This window comes from Zalophus californianus, chromosome 8, assembly GCF_009762305.2.
Source record: "Zalophus californianus isolate mZalCal1 chromosome 8, mZalCal1.pri.v2, whole genome shotgun sequence".
NCBI classification, from domain to species: Eukaryota; Metazoa; Chordata; class Mammalia; order Carnivora; family Otariidae; genus Zalophus; species Zalophus californianus.
In genome coordinates this window covers 80,579,386-80,602,132 of record NC_045602.1, presented here as the reverse complement: position 1 = coordinate 80,602,132, position 22,747 = coordinate 80,579,386, and the positions used below count along the sequence as shown (strand labels likewise).

Sequence of the window (22,747 nt, the reverse complement as noted above, 5' to 3'; positions counted from 1 at the left end):
GAGGCTAGAAATTGTACTCTGGAAAGACACCGCGGCTGGAGGGAGGCTGTGTTGGGACCACGTGTGCCAGGGGTGGTTATGGACGTTACTACCCCAAGCTGTGCCTTGTCACCTGGTTGGCTACTGTATAATTGTTAGCTTTATTCATTCAAAACGGAACCTTCTGATAATGCTTTACACAGAGCAGCTCAGTGAACTCCTGACTAAACCTGTAAGAATATTGAGTATATATGGAAGTTTCTCCCCTTATTGGAGAATGCAGATAATGAAAAGCATATTAAACATGTTGCTTAATGGGGCGCCTGGGTGGCTCAGTCGGTTAAGCGTCTGCCTTCGGCTCAGGTCATGGTCCCGGGGTCCTGGGATCGAGTCCCGTATCGGGCTCCCTGCTGAGAGGGGAGCCTTCTTCTCCCTCTGCCTGCCGTTCTCCCTGCTTGTGCATGCACTCTCTCTCTGATAAGTAAATAAAATCTTTAAAAAAAACCCAAAAAACATGTTGCTTAAAAGGTACTAACAACTCCTATCATCTAGGGATAATTTTAAAGAATTTTTAGTTGCCTAGAGAAATGGTATCTATCTTGTGTCTGATAATGAGAACGGTGTGATTTTTTTCAGGCTCCAGTTTTTCCTCTGGCTGTCCTGGAGCTTAGGGCAAATTATGATTCCCCCCCCCCCCCGCCTTTGCCCTTGTCCGCCCTCTGAGCTGACCCGTGTTTCAACAGCTGGCTTGGTGTCAACATCCTGAGACGCTTCCCCACTCCCACCCCACCCTCCCAGCTCTTTGGACTTGAGTATTTGGACAAACCTACTTTTACTATCAACTTTGCCAAGGAAATGGCATTTTCTTTGTGTAAACTCTCCTGGGCTCTGAACTCCAGAAGGGCTGGTACTTGGTGTTGTTACTCATCTTTACATCCTCTGTGCCTTGAGTGTTTCAGAAATATTTGCTGAACCAGTTGCCCATCACTGTTGGTCCCTCTGTTAACAGAGGCAGCCTCCCTCTGCGGTGGGTTGCGGATGGGCTGTGGTGGAAGGCATGGAAGGGCTTCTTTGTACATTAACAGCATTTCCATCTCCAGTCCAGGGAACAGATAAAAATAAGCCTGTGGAATGACCACTTTGTGGAATATGGCAGAACCGTGTGTATGTTCCGCACGGAGAAGATCCGGAAGCTTGTAGCCATGGGGATCCCTGAATCTTTACGTGGCAGACTCTGGCTACTTTTCTCAGGTAGGTGTTTCTGGTATTTTTAGGCTAACTGTTATTTCTGGAGCAGACACAGGAACAGAGGCCCAGATCTGAACAGCACGTATGTGCAGACAGGTCCTCTGTCTCTGGATTCTTCCTGCATCGTTGCCAGCCAAGAACTTCGGCACCCTTACTGTGTTAGCTGTGGGACCTTGGTCCAGTTTCCTGAGACCTCTGCGCTGCAGTGTCCTCCTTGGCCAGTGTGAGGCTTGGCTGAAGGCATCTCCTCTCCTTTAAAAATAACTTGGAGTGCGTATGTAGTCTTGAGAACTCTGTTGAAGAACGTCCTAGAAGTGAAGTGTCTTTCTAGGACATACATTTGAACTAGACTAAACAAACAAACCCTCTGTACGTTGTTCACTTGCAGTGGCGTTGAAATCAGTCCCCCAGCATACTTTCCGTTGGTCCCTCCTCTGTGGAAGACGCACTGCATCCCCGGGAGGCACCACTGCAGAGATTTCTGCCCCACTTCCTCCTCCTACACCACTTGAGCCAGCCAGCGATGACCTTGTCTGGCCTCAGGCCCTAGGACTCTCCCTCTGCTGCTGTTTGGTGATGTCTGGGAATCCCTCATCAGGATGCTCTCCAGTGGGTGGGCAGAGATGAGGACTGACTTCTCTAGAGACGTGTTGAGCAATGTCTCTGCATTGAGGGTGGCCGTTTTGTCTGGCTCAGTAGGAGAGGGGAAGCCTTGCGAGCAGGAAGGGAAGGCCCATGTCGTCCAGTGGGGTGGCTTTGCTACTCTGGTCAGGGTGCAGCTGGAGGGCCCGGGAGGGGGTCCACTCTTCCTTGGTGGCCCCGTGGGCTCAGGTCAGCACGAGCCTCCTGGAGGCCAGGCCTGGGTACCTGTCTTCTCCCTGCACCCTTTTTTTTTTTTTTTTTTAAAGATTTTATTTATTTATTTGACACACAGAGACAGCGGGCGAGAGAGAGCACAAGCAGGGGGGAGTGGGGGAGGGAGAAGCAGGCTTCCCGCCGAGCAGGGAGCCCGATGTGGGGCTCTATCCCAGGACCCTGGCATCATGACCTGAGCTGAAGGCAGACACTCAACTGACTGAGCCACCCAGGCGCCCCTCCCTGCACCCTTCTTATGTTCCTCCCTCATGTGGCTTCATGCCAGACCTTCACCCCAGTCATCCCTCTTCCCCCTTCTCAGTCCCTCCCCCGAATAGCCAAGCCCATCCCCTCTCTGGCCCAGGGTGCCCAGGAAAGCATGTTTCCTGCTTTCCGACATACGTGCTGGCCTCTGCTTAGTTGGGATTCATTGATGGGTTTATCACTGCTCACCTTGTTTCACATGAGGAGTCCCTTTTGGCTGGTTTCTTCAGCAAGACAGGCCTTTTTGAAATCAAAAATGTCTTCTGTATTTTTGTATTTAATGGAAACAATGTCTACTCAGAGTTGAAAGGAAAATAGGGAGGAACGAGCAAAGAAAGTCACATGAGTCACCTTAACCATCTAACAGGTGACACCTGTTAATGCCACTGGGTGTATATCTGCCTCTTTAATGAACATACACAGACATTGTATTAAAAAAAAAAAAAAAAGCTCCTAAAGGGCTGTCTTTCCTTTCAAGTGATAGTGCTGACAGAAAGGTTGCTGTGGGATTTAGGCTGTCGCGTGTTGAGGGGCAGCTGTTAGTATTAAGCCTTGAGGACAAGGGAATGTCCTAGTGATTGTTTATGGGATAGGATGGGGAATCACAGCAGAAGACTGAGTTGAGGAGGGCAGTCTACTAAACCCAATCAGAATTTAAAGACCTAGGCTGGCGATTAAAGGCGGAACTGGGCCCTTTCTGCTTGCCCTGCTCTCCTGGGACCTCCGTACGTGGGGCTGGCCTCCGTCCTGGAGCCCCGCCTACTACCAGTGCCCCTGCGGGATCACTGGCTGGAACCACAGGTGCCCTGGTGCTGGCTGACGAGGGCATGGGATCCTCATGCGCTAGCAACACCTCACCCCTGATGTCCCTTGCTTGTCAGAGGCCTGGGGGGCAGCTCGGGGGTGGGTGGACTGTGCTTGGCCGCCCTGCCTATCATGATCCCAGCCTCAGAGTTTCTTGTTGGCAGCTTGTTGGCTCCTTGATAATCATTTGATTACGAAACATAAGTGCACCTTCTTGTGTGTTTCCCACATACGTGCTTAGTAATTTTGTGTTAATATATGAAAATTGCGTGTACGTCTGTATGTATAGATACACACATATATCCACTCTATTACTGGAGAATACAGCTTACAAAAAGCATATTAATACAACTGTTTCTAGTATGAGCTGTTTCCTTTCTCTCTCTAAGGTTATTCTTAGAAAAGCCATGTTGTTTCATTTTTTTCTTTTTTGTTTTTGGCAGAAATGAAGTCCTTTCGGTCTGTGTGTGGTCTCAAAATATTTTCTGTCCCTCCAGTAACGAGACCGCACTGAGGTCTTCCGGCAGGACAAGCCCCCTCCCCATATTGACTCTGTCCCGGTGATCCGCCCCCTTGAAAAATTACTTTTAAATCGTCAGATGCTGTAACCGATCTCGCCTCACATCCGGGTTACTATGGTAATCTGGTGGAGGAGTCCATGGGAAAATGTTGCCTGGTGACCGAAGAGATAGAACGGGACCTGCACCGTTCCTTACCGGAGCATCCTGCCTTCCAGAATGAAATAGGAATTGCTGCTTTGAGGAGAGTCCTGACGGCCTATGCCCACCGGAACCCCAAAATTGGGTACTGCCAGGTGAGGTGTGCAGTGGAGGAGCAGAAATCTTTGAGTCTGTGTCTTGTGTTGGTCACCCAGTCTTCGGGTTCTGTTGTTCTCTACTGTCAGGAAGCGAAGACTGTCCTGTGAAGGCTCTGTGCTTTGTCTCTTCCCTTAAGGAATGTATCGAATAAGGCCAAAGGAATCATCTTTGTATAGTCAAACAGGCTGATTCCTTGAGATTAGAAACTGTGGTGCCCGAAAAGAGCAGTGCACATGATGAGTCACTGTCCACGGCAGGACAGATTGTCTTTACCGCCCCCCCAGGCCTCCGCTGTGGGATGGCACTGATAACGCTTCTGGGGAGCTTTATCTTTCTAGATCTCTACAGAAGTTACAGGGATTATTTTTAAAATATCAGTGCTATTTGGGGAGGAAAAAGATGTTTGGGGCCAATCCTTTTCCTTCAGGAAGCACAAGTGGAGGTAAGACGCCCTCTGAACAGTTTATTCAGGGATATGGTAAACAAGCACAGATAGAACCCGGTAAAATAAAACAGCACTGCCCCCACCCCTCCACTAGACGGGAACTAGAAGTTTCTGATACCTGAAAATAGAAGAGTTTAAACTTTGTTTTCCTGTAAAAAGCAAAATCAACGCGTGAATGTTGTGTGTGTGTGTGTGTGTGTGTTAGAACATACACACAGAACAGCTGGATTTGACCTGAGCCTAAGGCGTGCACCACAGCTGACCCCAGCATTCCTAGAGGGGGACAGTGACGGAATGGTGGCTGGTGGCTCAGCCTGGGGTGTCTTGTGGGGACCATGTTGATAAACATGGTCATTCCACTTGACAAGTGTCAGTGTGGTTGGGCTAGACTGGGCCTCTCATTGACAGTCTTGACTTCTGTGGACCCTTTGGGCTTGTGTGATTTTTTTTTTTTTTTTTAAACATCACAAATATGATTTTTTTATTTGTCACCATTAAATGTCTGGCTTTTAAATTCTTGGACTGGTGGCTCATATCCATCAGCTCGTTCAACTTTAGCACCGGTCTCATCCCCAGTAGCTTTTCCAGAACTACCTTCACCATAAAGCTCCATGAGCTTTCCCAATTCAAACTTGGGCTTCTTTAGCATTTTTACTTTTCTAAGGAAGACATCATGAAGTGGATAAATAGACTGACAAGCCTTTTCTATATCTTTTCCGATGCTGTCTGGAATCAATTTATTGACCACTTCTTTCAAGTCATTTGTTTGCACCTCTCGGGTCATGATTTCCATCATCTTTTTCCAAATTTGACGGACCTATTGGTGCTGAGCATAAGAGGTCTTCCGAATCTGATTATTGCGTTTTTTAGCAAAACCAACACAAAATAGACGAAGCAAATAACCATCGGTAGTCTTGACATCAACATGAGCTTCGATCATGGTCTGCCATTTTTTGACCATGGAGCACATTTTGTCACGGGTAAGATCCATGCCATGGAAATTAGTCAGGCAGTTTTTGCCCTGAACATCCTCAGTAATTAGCTTGAATTTTCTAAATGCAACTTCATCATTCTGCAAATCAGCAAGGCTCACTTAAAAAACCCGACCCTTGAGGCCATCAGATGAGATTTTGGTTCCTTGAGTTCTTGTGACTAATGTTTTTCCAATATTTCTTATATTGAACATAGCTGGTGCTTTCACATCATACCAATCTTTCTTAGAAAATGGATCAAGCACTTTCTTCTTGGCTCCCTTTTTGCCGCCTTTCGTAAGGCGCTTGTTCTTGCCAACCGCCATGGCGCTGCTCAGCCAAAAGGGCTGGGCTTGTGTGATTTTTAATGTCTGTGTGGCACGACGTGGTCTGACATTAACCATCCCCTCCTCTGTGAACCCTGAGCAGTCCATGAACATCCTGACCTCCGTTTTGCTGCTGTACGCCAAGGAGGAGGAGGCCTTCTGGTTGCTCGTTGCCGTGTGTGAGCGGATGCTGCCCGACTACTTCAACCACCGAGTCATTGGTAACCTGCCTCCTTCCTCCTCCTCTTCCTCTTCTGTGCTTGGGGAGCAGGGACAGAGCCTGGGCAAAGACATTTGTCATCAGTCCTTGTTCAGAAATCCCCTGTGCCGCTCAGCTGGTCTCTGAACAAACACTGGTTGGCTCTTGAATGTGCAGAACCAACTGGCGTAATCTCTGCACTGTTCTGGCAAAAGGGTGGACTGAGGTTACCTGAAAAGAAAGATGTTTAGGTTCGAGAAACAAGTTGAACAGCGAAAACCAGAGAGGTTTTTTGCTGATACTGTGGCCTGGAAAGGGAGGGTGGTGTTGCCCTCCGTACCCAAGGAGCTCAGGCAGACAGATGTCCCCTTTCCCTTGTGGAGACTCTTGAGGCTGCACCTGGAGGGCAGATTTGGGACATCCCCCCCTCCCTGCCCCGGTCTTGGATACGCTGATAAGTGACAAGGCCCGTTGTTGCTGGCCCCTGCTCTGGGCAGACCTGTGACCCCACAGCATTCAGGCACCCACCTGGTACCTTCCTTTTCTGTGGCGGATTGGCATTTGCATTATCCCTGTGGTCCAGCCCCTCCTAGTGGACAAAATGACAGAAACATTGCTTTGGCTTGCTGATACTCTCAGACACCTTTTCTGGAGATGGCCTAAAATTTGGGCGGCAGCGGTGGGAACAGAAACAAAAGAACCAATCTGAGACAGAATTTGGCAAAAGACTGGAGGTAGGGGCAGGGCAGGAAGAAGACGCTCCTGAAGAAGATGGTGTCAAGAACTGAGGGAATGTGAGGAGCCCTGGGAGTGGGGAGGGGGGTGGCTGGGAAGGATGTGGCGGTATGTTCTAGACTGTCTTCCCTGGCTCCCTCCAGGTGCCTGAGTGACGGGCTTCCTTCCCTTTCCACTTTATGCTGTGGGAGGCAGTTTAAGCTTGCACACAGTAGCACGGAATCATCAGAGTGTCAGGGTCACCGGGAGGCAAGCTGCCAAAGCCGCCATCGGTTGATGGTGCTCCTGCGGGACAGTGTCTACTCCTCAGTGAGCAGCAGAGCCCCCTAGGTAATGTGTACACCTGTGTGAGCACCGCCCCAATACAGGCTGGAGCATTTCCATAACCCCCCAGTTCCCTTCTGCCCCTTCCCTGCCACAGGCAACACTCGGTCCTGGGGTCTGTCACCACAGGTTAGTTGGGCCCAAGTTCTTGAACGTGATCTCAGTGTAACCACGGAGAACACACTCTTCTGTGTCTGTTTTCCTGCGCCTGACACGAGGTTGCCGAGGCATTATTAGTACTCTGCTCCTTCTGGCTGAGTCACACCGTACACTCAGACCATGATTTGTTTAGAGGTCTGCGTGGTTTCCAATCTTTTATTGTTAGTGAAGTTGAGATACACATTCATGTGTAAGTAAGTCTCTCTGTGACTCAAGATTGTCCGTGTTTTCTTGAGTACTTACCTAGGAGTAGAATTGCCAGGTCATAGGTTAGATGGATTTTTAACTTTCTAAGAAACTGTTGGTTTTTCAAAGCGGATACACTGTGGTCACAGATCTCCTACCAGTAATGTGTGAGTTCTGGTTGCTCCACATCCCTGTTAGCCTTCAGAATTGTCTTTTTAAGTTTTGCCATTCTAGCGGGGAAGAAGGGATCTATCATGGAGGTTTTACTTTGCATTTCTTTGATGAATGATGTTGAACGTATTTTTCTGTGCTTCCTGGCCATTTGTTTATTGTCTCTTTTGAAGTGTCTGCTCACATCTTTTGCCTACTTAAAGAAAAAGTGGGTTATTGACCACTAAGTTGCAAGAGTTTTATTTTGAATACAAGACCCTTGTCAGGTATATGTATTATAAATATTTTCTTAGTGTGAAGTTTGCATTCCTATTTTTATTAATGTTTTTTGAGGAATACCAGTCTTTTATTTTCATGAAGTCCAATTTATAATTTTTTTCTGTGGCTAGTGCTTTTTGTGTCCTAAGAAATGTTGCCTTTTTCCTGTATTTTTCTTTAGAAGCTTTATAGTATTAGCTTTTATATTGAGGTCTATGACCCACTACAAATGTATTTTTTTGTATGATGTGAAGTAGGACTTGAGGTCCCCCCTGCTCCCACACAGGTGTGCACTTGATTGAGCATTATTTTTTGAAAAGACTATCCTTTCCCCACTGAATTACTCTAGTCAGTGTCAAAGATCCGTTAAGTACGAGTCCCTTTTCGGGACTCAAATTCTGTTTCATTGTTCTGCTCATCTCAGAGTAGTTTCAATTTCAGGCTAACTTTAGAAAGTGTGACTCCTTCCCCAACCAAGTCTCCGTGGCCTGCCTTTTCCAGGGGCCCAGGTGGACCAGTCGGTCTTTGAGGAGCTCATCAAGGAGCACCTCCCCGAGCTGGCGGAGCACATGAACGACCTCTCAGCCCTAGCGTCCATCTCTCTCTCCTGGTTCCTGACTTTGTTCCTCAGCATTATGCCTCTGGAGAGTGCGGTGAGCGTCGTGGATTGCTTCTTCTACGATGGGATCAAAGCCATTTTCCAGCTGGGGCTGGCCGTGCTGGAAGCCAACGCCCAGGGCCTGTGCAGCAGCAAGGACGATGGCCAGGCCCTCATGGTCCTCAGCAGGTGGGTTCATGGGGGGTGGGGTGGAGGGTTGAGGAGGGCTATCACAGGCTCTGCAAAATAGACCAGGTGGAGGCAGCAGCGGGTGCCCAGTAGGGCTGTCACTGTGGAATTTTTCCTTCCACTCTGCCACTTGTCACGCCGTGGTCCCCCCCCCAGAGCCAGCCAGTCAGGTGGCACTGTTGCCTGCATGTGGTGAAGAGCGCCATCTTCCCAGCTCCTCTCCAGCAAGTGAGAGCGTACAGGAGGAGAGGGGGCCATCTGCGCTTGTCTCTGGGGAGATACACACTCATAGTGGCCTGGAATGGGGCAGGCAGGCACTGGGAAATGGTGGTCTCAGGCAGCCAGCGGGAGGTTTCGGACGTTTGATGTGTAGGGGCTTGGTGTGTTGCAGTGCCAGAAAAGTGCCACGAGGCCGAGGACTGGAACCTGGGTCTCTTGTAGCTGAGGGCAAGTTGAAAGACAGATGAAAGTTTCCCTTTCAGAATACTGTGGAAGCTTACAATGGCACATGTATGCACAGAACTGGGTATTGACTTCACCAGAGTCCCAGGTCCCTGGAAACCTACCCAGGGGGCCCAGATTAACATGTCTGGCTTTAGGCATGTGTCCTTTCCTCTAAAGGAGCACAGTAGTTGCTATCTTGCCCTCCTCCCAGTGTTTGGAGACGAATGAGCTGTGTCTGAAAGTGCTCTGACGTGTCCCCCGGCCCCTGGGAAGCTAGCGGGTGTGGTGCGGTGCATAGGCGAGGGGAAACCAGTGCTTCAGCGGTGGGTTGTGTGCTCAGGTTTCTAGATCACATTAAGAATGAGGACAGCCCTGGACCCCCCGTTGGCAGCCACCATGCCTTTTTCTCCGATGACCAGGAGCCCTACCCTGGGACTGACATTGCCGACCTGATCCGGGACTCCTATGAGGTAGCTGGGCCTGGCCCTATCCCCCGCCTCATCCTCTGGGAAACCTGGTCAGAGATGGATGTTGAGGGACGTTCATTTCTCTGCAGAAATTTGGAGACCAGTCTGTGGAGCAGATCGAGCACCTGCGCTGTAAGCACAGGATCAGGGTTCTCCAGGGCCATGAAGATACCACAAAGCAGAACGTAGTGAGTCATGGGTTGTCAGAATGGCAGTCGGGCGCTAACCCGGGCTCTGTTCCCGTGGGTCTCGTTAAGAATGCCAGCTTTTGGGGCACCTGGCTGGCATGTGACTCTTGAACCTTGGGGTCCCAAGTTTGAGCCCCACGTTGGGTGTAAAGATTACTAAAAATAAACTAAATAAACTTAAAAAAAAAAAAGAATGCCACCCCACCCCCCTGCATTGAATTAGGGTGACCTGGTGTAGAGACAGGGGTTTGAGAGTCAGACAGATTGTGAGCAAGTTAAGCCCCGTGAGCCTCAGTTTCCCCAGTTGTAAATGAGGATACTAATACCCAGCATCTGGGATTAAATGAGGTACAATATAGAAAATGCCTGGCACAGAAGGCTTGCAGTGTTAGTTGTTCAGGAGGAACTTCCTCCCCCAGCCTCGTCTTTGCTAGAGTTTGACTTCCATTAGAACTCACGCATTTGTCCTGAGGCACTGATGTGTGAGTTGGCAAGGCTGAGGGTAAACACCTTGAGAAAATTACCATAACGTGATCCTGGCGTCAGAAAGGAACAGACTGCTCTGGTAGACAGGACCTGCGCCTGGCATCCCCCATGAGCAAGAAGAGCCCCCCTGTTCCCTCTGATCCTCCCAGGTGCAGGCAGAGAATTCACTCCACTGCTGTTGGTTCTTTCCTCAAGCTCCGCGTTGTTATCCCGGAAGTCTCCATTCCTCCTGAAGACCTGGAAGAACTCTATGACTTATTCAAGGTAGGAAACTCTGGGAAGATGAGGGAGTGACAGGCCCAAGCCCACGTCAGCTGCCCCACCTGCCAGCTCCGTCTTCGTCTCGCTTGCCTACGGCTCACACGAGCACTGTGCTCTGCAGAGGGCCTTCCTTCCGTGCTGGTAGCCCGTTCCACACTGTTCTACACGGAGTTCCCAGGCCTTGGTGGATGGAACAGTGACCATTACTGACATTCCCACCTCCTATGCTTTGTGAGGACTCTTAACCCCCCATCATACATGTAGCATATTTTTATATTTGGCTGGTACATGTGCTACTTTATCTTCTATTTTCCCTCCATACTGTTAACACTTTTCCATGTCGCCACATAGTCTTACTTATTTTAAAATAGCCTTATAATCTATCAGATTGGTAATAGTAAATAAACCATATTTCTAACATTTGGCTATTTAGGTGGATTCTCAGGTCTTGCTACTTAAATCACCCAGCAAAGAAAATTTTCAGGTGCCCTGCTGGAAGCATCCTTGCTTGAGAGTGGATAGAAGTGGGGCAGGGAGGCAGGCACAGTGATCCGCTCCTGATAGCCTGGCAGTGAGTCCCCCAGCCCTACGTGCAACTCATCAGTGGTGCAGTTTCTGTGGGGTGGGGCCCCTTAGAGATGCACAAACCAAACTGTAGCCTGTATTACTAAAATGTATTTGATTTTTCAAATTTCAGTTCTACTGATGATGCCTGAGAGTGCTCATTTCCTACACTCCACACCCACCCAGCTTTTATTATAGATCTTTTGCAGTTTTGCTAGTCTTGTAGAAAATTGCATTTTATTTTAATTTAAATTTGTTTATCCATTAGCGAGGTTGAGTACCGTACAGATAATTGTGTACTTCTTTGTATCACCTGCTTATATCCATGGTCTTTTTTTTTTTTTTTTTATCGGTTTGTTTTTCTGTAGGATTCTGTGTAAACTGATTGCATCAGTCCTTGGCTTGCTTACTTATAACTTTTCTTGGCAGGATTCTGTGGGTCTTAAGCATCACAGGATGCACAGATACACAATGGACTTTAGTAGTGTGTCTTGGGTTTTTAGGAATGGAAATTCATTAGACTGTTGTTTCACACTGAAAAGTTCTTGTGGTATTTTTCACAATTCTGCAAAGGCTATTCGAAGAACTTGGCTGCCAACAAATATGACAGTAAAATTATAAATGGCATTTTGGTTTTCATCCAAGGATCTGTGCTTACATATTACAGCCTCCATATTCATTTCCACGCCACCGTGATGGGGGGAGGACACTGAAATTGTGCAGAAGCCCGCAGTCATTGGGAATTACTTCAGTGAGCCGAGATGTCCCAAGAGGTGACTTAGCGTGGGTGTAAGAGATGCGTTCTAAAGAGGCAAACCTCAGGGACAGGGCCAGTTTTGATTGCTCTAGTTGTCAGTGTATTCCCAAGACTTTGAATCACTTTTTTTTTTTTTTTTACTTCCAGTTTTTTGAATTGTTAATATATTAATCTGGTTCAAAATTCAAAATTTATAAGAAAGTATGCAGTAAAAAGACTTGGTTCTGGGGCGCCTGGGTGGCTCAGTTGGTTAATCATCTGCCTTCAGCCCAGATCATGATCCCAGGGTCCTGGGATCGAGTCCCACATTGGGGACTGCGGGGAGTCTGCTTCTCCCTCTCCCTCTGCCTCTCCCCCTGCTTGTGCGCTTGCTCTCTCCAATAATAAAATCTTAAAAAAAAAAAAAAGACTTGGTTCTACATGTGAGTCCCCACCTCTACGTTCCCTCCCCACAGGCAACCAGGGCAACTGGTTTCTTCTGTATTGTGTAGATCTGTCTAGCACTTTTTTGTTTTCGGATGTGATTTGATGAGAAAATAGCAGAATAAAAATTAGGTCTCCTAGAATTAAAACTATGGCAGCTGAACTGCACATTGAAAAATGGTTAAAATGGTAAGTTTTGTTAGGTATTGTGTGCTGCAATAAAAAAAAAAGATTCTAGAGAAAGAGGTCAAAATTACATATTCTTGTGGGCAACAAGTGTAAGATAACAAGGGAGATCTTTTGTCTGATTAGAGTAATGAGATTGTAAATACTTTAATTTTTTTCATTTGTTCGTGTTATAATGTTCTTATTCAATACATAATTTACGAGGCCAAGTGAGTCCTGAGAGAAGGCCAAGTTAACCTTGGCTTTTAAACGTGCAGCCCCCCACAGGTGCCCCCATCTCTCACAGATCCCTCTCTCCCTCTTGTTTGAAGAGAGAGCACATGATGAGCTGTTACTGGGAGCAGCCCCGGCCCATGGCCCCGCGCCACGACCCCAGCAGGCCTTATGCAGAACAGTACCGCATAGATGCCCGGCAGTTTGCGCACTTGTTTCAGCTTGTCTCGCCATGGACCTGTGGGGCCCACACGGAGATCCTCGCTGAGAGGACTTTCAGGCTCCTGGATGACAACATGGACCACCTGATCGAATTCAAGGCATTTGTGAGCTGTCTCGGTAGGACCCTGTGGGTCTTGATTGTGTAGTGAGTTAATTTGGGACAGGAGTCTGTGAACACAAGACAGGGTGGACCATGGAGCAAGCAGATCCACACAATGAAATGTATTAGGGACTGGCCTGAAATTAAAATCTTTCAGAAGGTATGAGGCCAGAGAAAATTCACGAGGTTATCTTGCAGCTCAAGAGTGACCTTGTATGTTTTCATTTCAAACACTGTGTGTCTGGGGGAGGGGCAGGGAAGTATTGGGTGAACAGGTACAGACCGCACTGAGTTCCCTCCTCCCAGTGAGTTTGTGTCACAACAAATATACTTTAACCATTTGCATCTACTCATTCTCTCGCTCTCATTTTTTTTTTTTTTGGCAGATGTTATGTATAATGGAGAAATGAATGAGAAAATCAAACTGTTATATAGACTTCACATTCCTCCAGGTAAGAAATTCTACCGGGAAAACGTAGGTTCTGTTCTGCTTTGACACAAGTTAAACTTTGTGCGTGACTCTGAAGTTGTTCTCTTTTCAAATTTCATTTAGACTTGAGTCAACAGATGTTTCCAATCTGGGGTTGCTGATAACAAATTTTCAGTACTGGACTGTATAGCCTGTGACAGCGGTTGCCAAACTTGAGGGTGCATCGGAATCATCTGGAGGGCTTGTTAAAACCCAGGTTCCTGGGCACCGCTCCAGAGTTTCCGGCTCCCTGGTTCTGAGGACCACGCTTTGAGAACCACTGGCCTCTGGAATGTGTGGGGAAGCAGACCCTGGTTGCCTTAATAGGTGGTTATTTAAGCCTCCTCTTTTGAAGGACGATTCCATTCGTCCAGCATGTTAAGACCATGCTTCCCTCAAGTTTAAGCAGGTAACCGGGAACAAAGAAATCAGTTTTGAAACCTATGAGGTTATACTTGGCCATAACCTTAAGGTATTCCTTGGATCTTTGAAAGTCGCAGAGGTGGCTTAGTAATGCCAACATGGTCTCTGGACCCCAGTGCCGTGGTTCTGGTGTTGGATGGGGCTCCTGACAGAACTTCCCAATGAGAGAGACTAGGAAGGAAGTTTTTGGGGCCATGAGATCCTGGTGGCGTTTAACCAACACCTCTAGAAAAGTTGGAAATGCACATGGACATCATCTGTGGCTTTCTTGGTCTGCTTCCTGAATTGAGCCATTACTGAACTGGCATATGGCCTGCAAGTTTCCCCGGGGAGCTTTCTGTAGCAGCCACCTTCCTCCACCTTCCCACGGACTCATTATTGACTGCAAATGGCTTAGCATCCATGAAGTTCTTTGCCTTTTATGCCAATATAAGTTAGTGAGTTTTTCCTTTAATTTGCCTTTATTTTTCACAAATGTCTTCCTACTAACATGGAAGACATGCATAATTATTCCTCTACTAATATTGTTGTCACTCTTCACAGTCATCATCTGTGTCTGGTATTGCTAAATAGGACATGACTGATTTTATTTCACTCAATTATTTCTTCTCGATTTTTAAATAAGCATTTTATTTGGGGATAATTTTAGATTTGTAGAAAAATTGCAAAGATAGTAAAGATGGAGTTCTCATTTTTTATATATCTTCATTCAGTGTTATATTAGTTTCCGGTGTACAACAGAGTGATTCAACAATTCTGTACATTACTCAGTGCTCTTAATCCCCATCACCTAGTTCACCCACCCCGCCACCTTCCCTCTGGTAACCACCAGTTTGTTTTCTGTAGTTAACAGTCTGTTTCTTGGTTTGTCTCTTTTTCCTTTGCTTGTTTGTTTCTTAAATTTCACTTACGAGTGAAATCACATGGTATTTGTCTTTTTCTGACTTATTTTGCTTAGCATTATACTCTCTAGCTCCATCCATGTTGTTGCAAATGGCAAGATCTCATTCTTAGGGCTGAATAATATTCCACTGTATTATATATGCACCACATCTTCTTTATCCATTCATCAGTCGATGGACACTTGGGCTGCTTCCATAGTTGGGTTGTTGTAAATAATGCTGCAATAAACATAGGGGTGCATATATACCCTTTGAATTAGTGTTTTTGTATTTCTGGGGTAAATGCCCAGTAGTGCAATTACTGGATCATAGGGTAGATCTATTTTTAATTTTTTGAGGAAACTCCATACTGTTTTCCACAGTGGCTGCACCAGTGTGCATTCCCACCAGCAGTGAACAAGGGTTCCTTTTTCTCCACATCCTCGCCAACACTTGTTTCTTGTGTTCTTGATTTCAGCCATTCTGACAGGTGTGAGGTGATAACTCACTGGAGTTTTGATTTGCATTTCCCTGATGATGAGTGATATTGAGCATCTTTTCATGTGTCTGTTGGCCATCTGGGTATCTTTGGAGAAATGTGTATTCATGTCTTTTGCCCATTTTTTAATTGGATTATTTGTTTTTTGGGTATTGAGTTGTGTAAGTCCTTTATATATTTTGGATATTAACCCTTTTTCAGATATGTCATTTGCAAATAACCTTCTTCCCATTCCATTGATTGCCTTTTGTTTTGCTGATTGTTTCCTTTGATGTGCAGAAGCTTTTTATTTTGATGTAGTCCCAACAGTTTATTTCTGCTTTTGTTTCCGTTGCCTGAGGAGACCCATCTAGAAAAATGTTGCTACAGTTGATGTCAGAGAAATTATTGCCTGTGCTCTCTTCAAGGATTTTTATTGTTTCAGGTCTCACATTTAGGTCCTTAATCCATTTTGAGAGGTTTTTTTTGGTGTATGGTGAAAGGAAGTGGTCCAGTTTTCTCAACACCATTTGTTGAAGAGACTTTTTCCCATTGGATATGCTTTCCTTCTTTGTTGAAGATTAATTGATCATATATTTGTGGGTTTATTTTTGGGTTTTCTATTCTGTTCCATTGATCTATGTGTCTGTTTTTTTGCCAGTACCATACTGTTTTGAATTACTACAGTTTTGCAGTATAAGTTGAAATCTGGAATTGTGATACCTCCAGTTTTGTTTTTCGAGATTGCTTTGGCTATTCAGCGTCTTTTGTGGTTCCATACAAATTTTAGGATTGTTTGTTCCAGTTCTGTGAAAAATGCTGCTGGTATTTTGATAGGGATTGCATTAAATCTGTGGATTGCTTTGGGTAGTATGGACATTTTAACAATATTTGTTCTTCCAACCATGAGCATGAAATGTCTTTTCATTTCTTTGTGTCGTCTTGAATTTCTTTCATCAATGTTTTATGGTTTTCAGAGTACAGGTCTTTCACCTCCTTGGTTAAGTTTATTCCCAGGTATCTTATTTTTGGTCAGTTGTAAATGGGATCGTTTTCTTAATTTCACTTTCCGCTGCTTCATTATTAGTGTATACGAATGTGGTAGATTTCTGTACACTGATTTTTATATCCTGTGACTGGACTGAATTCATTTATTAGTTCTAGTAGTCTAGTAGCTTTTTGGCAGAGTCTCTAGGGTTTTCACTATATAGTATCATGTCACCTGCAAATAGTGAAAGTTTTAATTCTTCCTTACGGATTTGCATGACTTTTCTTTTTGTTTTCCGATTACCGTGGCTAGGACTACCAGTAGGATGTTGAATAAAAGTGGTGAGGGAGGACATCCTTGTTCTTGACCTCAGGGAAAAAGTTCTTTTTCCCCATTGGGTATGATGTTAGCTGTGGGTTTTTCATATAAGGCCTTTATTACATTGAACTATGTTCCCTCTAGACCTACTTTGTTGAGAGTTTTTATTGTGAATGACGATGCAGGGCTTGATCCCAGGACCCCGGGATCATGACCTGAGCTGAAGGCAGATGCTTAACCGACTGAGCCACCCAGGCGCCCCTAACATTTGAATTTTTGATGCAGTTAAAGAAAAGTCTTAATAATGCAGACAACCTAAAACCTCTATTTAGACATCAGTTCGCTTAAGGCCATGAAAATCCACAATACATTTGGCTTGTTTTAATTTAAATTAAATATTTACTTTCCATCATAACTTTTTGAGTAAAGGCGGGACAAACACATTAGTGGGGGAAAAAATCTAACTCACTAATTAGGAAGTATACTGAGGATTACAAGTTTGAATTTGTATGTGCAGAAAGTCATGTCTCATTTGCCAGATGAGGGAGACATGGTACAAAACAAAGCCTCAAACATCCACCTTGTGCGGAGCTCTTGGAACTCTGCAAGGGTATTATGGAGGGAAAAGGCTTTTGTGAGCTTGCTTTTACAAAGGTATCTGATGCAACTCAGGAAGCAAGGAAGTGCTAAGCCCAGGCCCTCACAGTTCCGGAAGAGATCTCTTTATTGGCTCCATAATGATTGCAACAGTATGTGTTTAGCAGAGGAAATAGAAAAGAAATAGTCCAGATGATGTGATGCTATATCAGGTGAAGTCGGGCTCAACAGTATTCCAGAAGATTATTAAATCAGGGATTTTCACTGCAGATTGATAAATCTACAGATATTGGTCATTTTGCTTAGTTAATTATACTAATTGGACGTCCAGAAGACCATTTCCTGGAAGAACATTAGATTCCTTAGAAAGAAGCATCAGAGCAAGCTACCGAGAATGCTATATTGGAAATGGTAAATGAGCACAAAGTAGACACAGGAGGCTCTCTGTGAAAGAGCATACCGAGCCTGGAGCTGATGTCACCAGCTCCTCCCGGAAATGCTGAGATTTAGGGAATATGTTGTTATGTTTGCACAGCAGTTTCTCCACAGGGGTCCTGCTGGTCTGGACCTGATCTTCAAGTGTTCAATCTAAATCAATTTGGGCTGCTCCAGTCTTGTGTTCTTTATGTGAAGAAATAGGTTTCTTTTTGAGGCCTTACAGACACCAAAGTGCATTGCTGTTTAAAGGAAGGGTTTTGTCAAGAAGTGGGGTAAAAGGAAAAATCTTACAGATAATTCCAATTTGCCATTTGATTAAAGATAGTTTTTTTTAAAGATTTTATTTATTTATTTGACAGAGAGAGAGACACAGCGAGAGAGGGAACACAAGCAGGGGGGAGTGGGAGAGGGAGCAGCAGACTCCCCGCGGAGCAGGGAGCCTGATACGGGGCTCAATCCCAGGACCCTGGGACCATGACCCGGACCAAAGGCAGATGCTTAACTGAGCCACCCAGGCGCCCCAAGATAGTTATTTATTTTTTTTTAAGATTTTATTTATTTGACAGAGACACAGCGAGAGAGGGAACACAAGCAGGGGGAGTGGGAGAGGGAGAAGCAGGCTTCCCGCGGAGCAGGGAGCCTGATACGGGGCTCAATCCCAGGACCCTGGGATCATGACCTGAGCCGAAGGCAGACGCTTAACGACTGAGCCACCCAGGTGCCCCCCAAGATAGTTATTTTAAAAAGGATTTCATGTTGAAAACCTGAATGGACTTAACTGAAAACTGAAAGCACACATGAAAATATATTAACATGTGCTAACAAAGTTTGGATTCTAAGCAAAAATTCAACCAAGAATGAGGTTTTAAATACTTAATCAGTGATGTTTAGCCAGTGTTAGAATTTGAATCCTTGAAATGTAACTATAGACAAATATAGCAGTATCTGTGTACGAAAGAGGAAAAGCTTTATTTTGAAATACTCAATATAAAAATATTAATTAGTGGGCGCCTGGGTGGCTCAGTTAAGTGTCTGCCTTTGCTGAGGTCACGATCCCAGGGTCCTGGGATGGAGCCCGCATCAGGCTTCCTGTTCAGTAGGGAATCTGCTTCTCTTTCTCTCCCTCTGCCCCTCCCCACTGCTCATTCTCTCTCTCTCAAATAAATAAAATCTTTAAAAAACATTATTAGATTCAATCCAGTCACAGTAGCCAAAAAAAATTCAACATTACATTTGTCACTAAGGGAGAAGCTGTTTTGATTACACACTTTAAGTAAAACACATATGAGCCATTCAAATTCTTGGTAATGACACTTGCTTCCACCTCTTGTCCGAACAGTTCTCACTAATGGTGACAGCTTGTCTTGAAGAGGTCATTATTTAGAAGTCCTAATAATGGATCCAGCCAAGATCAAGAACTTCTCTCAGAGAATGGATAAGTCAGTTGGAGGAAATAATGATTCTGATAATGCATGACATGCCAAGGAAACTTACAAAGGTCAACTTTTCACAGGACACAGGAAAATGATAAGACTGCATTCTTGTTTAACAATTTAAGACTGATACCAACTACATCAGAAATGACACCAGGCACATTCACTTTGGTGATGGACCACTTAAGCTACACAAAAGATCTGTCCTTTAGATTGGAGCTGAAAATGCAAAAGAGGATTTTGAAAAATATGAAAGGTGTAGAATACAAACCTCCTAAAAACTTTTGTGATATTGTAATATTGCACTGAACATTTTAGAAGAGCTAGGTGCTGAAAATCCCCGGTATTACCTAAATTGTTAAGCCACTAAAATGGATTTGATCCCAGCATCCAGTACTTGTTACATCTCAAGTGATTTTTTTTAAGATTTATTTATTTGACACAGAGATCAGAGTGGCAGGCAGAGGGAAGAGGGAGAAGCAGACTCCCCGCTGAGCAGGGAGCCCGATGCGGGGGCTCAATCCCAGGACCCCTGGATCATGACCTGGGCCGGAGGCAGCCACCCAACCAGCTGAGCCATCCAGCACCCTCAAGTGGTTTTCTGAGACCCAAGTTGGATACTTTAGTTGGTTTTCCTATGAAAAACTTGGGTATATTGGAATTCCTAATTAATCCAAATGCAAGTCCTGGCTGCTATAATTTGATTTCTGTTTTCAACCACTGTGGGAGGGTAGGAAGGCACTATTCTGCTTTTGCAAGAAAAAACATGGTGAATGGTATTATTTTAATCACTGTAGTGTCTCACCTGCATCTGAAGGCCAAATTGTGTTGAAAGCAGTGTACGTACTCTTCTACCAGAGATTAAAACACAGTAGAACTGGCTTTTCCCCTCCATGAGAATCCCATTTAGAAAGTGATGAAGATGGTGGTGGTGGTGACAGTGATAGAGAATGAAAACTATGCACCCCAACTAATCCAATTCCCTGCTGGCATTTATTGAAGCCATGAAATTATCTACCACGTTAAAACAAGTTTGAGCTAGCAAATGTAAATCCTTCAAGAGATGTTCACTTGTGCAGTATTTGAAGTGAGACACCAAAAACTTTAATAGAAATGTCTCGTAATTCATTTATAGTCTTGAATTACAAGACTATATTACTTGTATCATAAAAATGTTATGAAAGTTCAGATACCTCATGTAGAAAGGTCAAAAGGACATTTAAAGATTGTATATAAATAACCTTTACTACTTTCCCTTAATGCAATTTATCTGTATTTCTGGCCATCAATAACTGATAACGGAGTTTTTTCAGTGAGCTCCAAGCCTCTTCCAGTGTCCCCTAGTGTACAGTCTGGGCAGTGATGGTTTCCATGTTACAGACTGCAAAGATGGTTGGCTGGCCTTTCTGGCTCCTTGCAACTATTGAATCTTTACCTGTCTCCTTTCTGGACACTTGCTCTCCACTTGAATTAACCATTCCTCTCTCTGTTCCCATGACATTTGGTTGTATTGGTCTTCTGTTAGAGCATTTTGTTAGTGACTTGTACAGTTCACCTTTGAGGCATAGGGACCCAGTATCCTCTTGAAATCTAGCAACTGTTACCTAAAAAATCTGTTACTATCATGACTGCCCCAAGGACCATCCAGGCCTTAATAATTTTCCTCCTATTCAATATGAGTGGATGCTCACATGTGCCACTGTGTAGAATTTTTGTACAAGGTTGGAAAAATGACTTTATATGTTACAGAAAAACCCCCAAACCCAAAACTCCAAACTCATCCCACCCCTCAAATGCAGGAAACTGATCTAACTAGGAAGGAGAGTAGCTTATCAAGGCTTTGGTGCCACCTTGGGGATATTTGTTGGATTACCAACTGATTTTTGCCTTTTATTTATTCTGAGTGACTTTACTAGTAAATATGAGGATCCTGTGTCCATAATACTTTGTAATTATTTGTAAGAGCTTTTTGATCTATAATTCACATACCATACAGTGCATTCTTTTAAAATATACACAATCCAGTGATTTTTAGTATCTTTAGTTATACAACCATCATCGCAATTTTAGACATTTTCATCACCCTAGAAAGGCCCATACCCTTTGGCTCTTGCTCCCAGTCCATCCGTTTTGCCCTCCTTTCTGTCTTTAGAGAATTGCCTATTTTGGGATATTTCTTATATATGGAATAATGCAGTGTGCCATTTTGTGTCTTGCTGCTCTGTTTTCAAGGGTCATCCGTGTTGTAGCATGTCTCAGTACTTATTCCTTTTATAAATGAATTTGATAGTCCCTTTGATAGGTATGCCCTAATCTATCCATTCATCAGTCGGACACGGGTTTGTTGCCACTTGGCTCTTGTGAACAATGCTCCTATAAATGTTTGTGTTCAAGATAAATGTTTGTGTACAAGTTTCTGAGTGGGTATGTTTTCATTTCCCTTTGGTATATATATAAGAGTGGAATTACTGGTTCAAATGGTAACCCTATGCTGAACTTTTCAACAAACTGCCAGACTGTTTTTCAAAATGGCTCTGCCATTTTCTATTACCAGCAATACAATGTTCTGACTGTATTTTTGTATATTTCAAGAAAACTTGTAATTTTAGATAAAATGCTTTGGATTCAGTAATGTTTTCAATTGGTAAAAATTTAGCAAGTATAGCAGTATGTGCTCACTATAGAAAAAATGCTATGAAATTACTCCACCATCCAGAAATCTAATTGTACATTTATTTCTAGAATTTATATGTATATGTATACATATATTTGAAGTTTTAGGAAAAGGATTTTATTACATTTTCCCAGGTCAGTATTGGCAATGTCCTGTGAGTTTGTATTTCATTAATTAAAACAGTATCTGAATAAAAAAAAAAGGCATTACCTGGTCTGTAAGATGTTTTCTTTACTCTTTGTATCCAGATGGTGCTTGGCGTACACCTGGGTTCCCGGTCCCTGCAGACTCTGCAGCCTGTAGGCTGCTGGCTTAGCCTTTACTTCTTTCTTACATAAAAAGCTAAATTACAGTTTGGGGTAAGATGGAATGATTTGTTCAATGTAACTTTTTTTTAAAGCACTCACTGAAAATGATCGAGACAGCCAGTCACCATTAAAGAATCCTCTATTGTCGACGTCAAGACCCCTGGTTTTTGGGAAGTCAAATGGTATGTACCTCTCTTCATTATCTTCCAGCAGGCACACGCTGCAACCGTTAGCAGTTTCACAGCTTAGAAGAGGACTTACCTAGTTCCCTCCCTCCTGTGAATCAACAGCCCACTGCTTTCAGAGGCCAGAAACCTTTTTAAGTTGCAGTGTCCTGGGTGATGCCCCGGCCCCCCACATCTATTCCTCTAGCCTAAGGTTTCAGGCATTCTCTTGTAGCAAGAAGTCACCCAGCCACCACACTCCATTCACGGTCCGTTGTAGATCAAACTCTCTCCAATATATAATCTCTATTTTCAGTTTGTGTATGCAATTTGCTTGGTGGAATTGCTCCCTCACCACCTGGTTCTACCGATGTTCCTTTTTGCTTTCACTGAATTTTAGCTTAAAGTTTATATTGTGTTTCCTGTGTCTTCAGGTGATGCAGCTGATTATCAGAAACAGCTGAAGCAAATGATTAAGGATTTAGCCAAGGAAAAAGATCAAACAGATAAAGAGTTGCCCAAAATGAGCCAGGTATGGACTAAGTGCAGAGTTAAAGGTTTTGCCAAATGATCTGTTCAGAGGTAAGCTTGATAGTTAAGCTGGGGCCCCTCAACGTCCAAAGCCATAATCAAAGGATCGTCTAACTTCCAGGAGCTGAATGTTGTGGTGATTAAAAGGGAACTATTTAAATTGTGATCCATTCAGATACACTAGATATTCGAAACTTGTTATTAA

The 22,747-nt window shown here is 44.4% G+C and overlaps 2 protein-coding genes across 13 annotated transcripts in view; one reads left to right on the top strand and one right to left on the bottom strand.

The window, feature by feature from the left end:
* TBC1D8 (TBC1 domain family member 8) overlaps positions 1–22,747 on the top strand; it is a 101,083-nt gene that overhangs the window by 75,989 nt on the left and 2,347 nt on the right. For 11 of the 12 annotated variants that reach the window (XM_027623182.2, XM_027623186.2, XM_027623192.2 and 8 more), the window contains 11 exons: positions 1,080–1,230; positions 3,750–3,964; positions 5,814–5,931; positions 8,244–8,529; positions 9,314–9,443; positions 9,530–9,628; positions 10,310–10,378; positions 12,617–12,857; positions 13,227–13,292; positions 21,940–22,029; positions 22,446–22,543. In XM_027623182.2, coding sequence (XP_027478983.2) covers positions 1,080–1,230; positions 3,750–3,964; positions 5,814–5,931; positions 8,244–8,529; positions 9,314–9,443; positions 9,530–9,628; positions 10,310–10,378; positions 12,617–12,857; positions 13,227–13,292; positions 21,940–22,029; positions 22,446–22,543 — 1,563 coding nt within the window. Of the gene's footprint in view, positions 1–1,079; positions 1,231–3,749; positions 3,965–5,813; positions 5,932–8,243; positions 8,530–9,313; positions 9,444–9,529; positions 9,629–10,309; positions 10,379–12,616; positions 12,858–13,226; positions 13,293–13,393; positions 14,468–21,939; positions 22,030–22,445; positions 22,544–22,747 lie in introns of those variants that run through there. The other variant, XM_027623194.2, reaches the window with a different exon arrangement.
* Positions 5,215–5,725, bottom strand: LOC113938077 (40S ribosomal protein S3a-like). Its single transcript, XM_035728982.1, has one exon. It carries the CDS (start codon positions 5,708–5,710, stop codon positions 5,507–5,509), a length of 204 nt encoding a protein of 67 aa, XP_035584875.1. The 5' UTR covers positions 5,711–5,725; the 3' UTR covers positions 5,215–5,506.

Bases quoted from the DNA above. Each gene is read 5' to 3' on its own strand.
- LOC113938077 (XM_035728982.1), bottom strand. From the start codon at position 5,710: ATGGCGGTTGGCAAGAACAAGCGCCTTACGAAAGGCGGCAAAAAGGGA.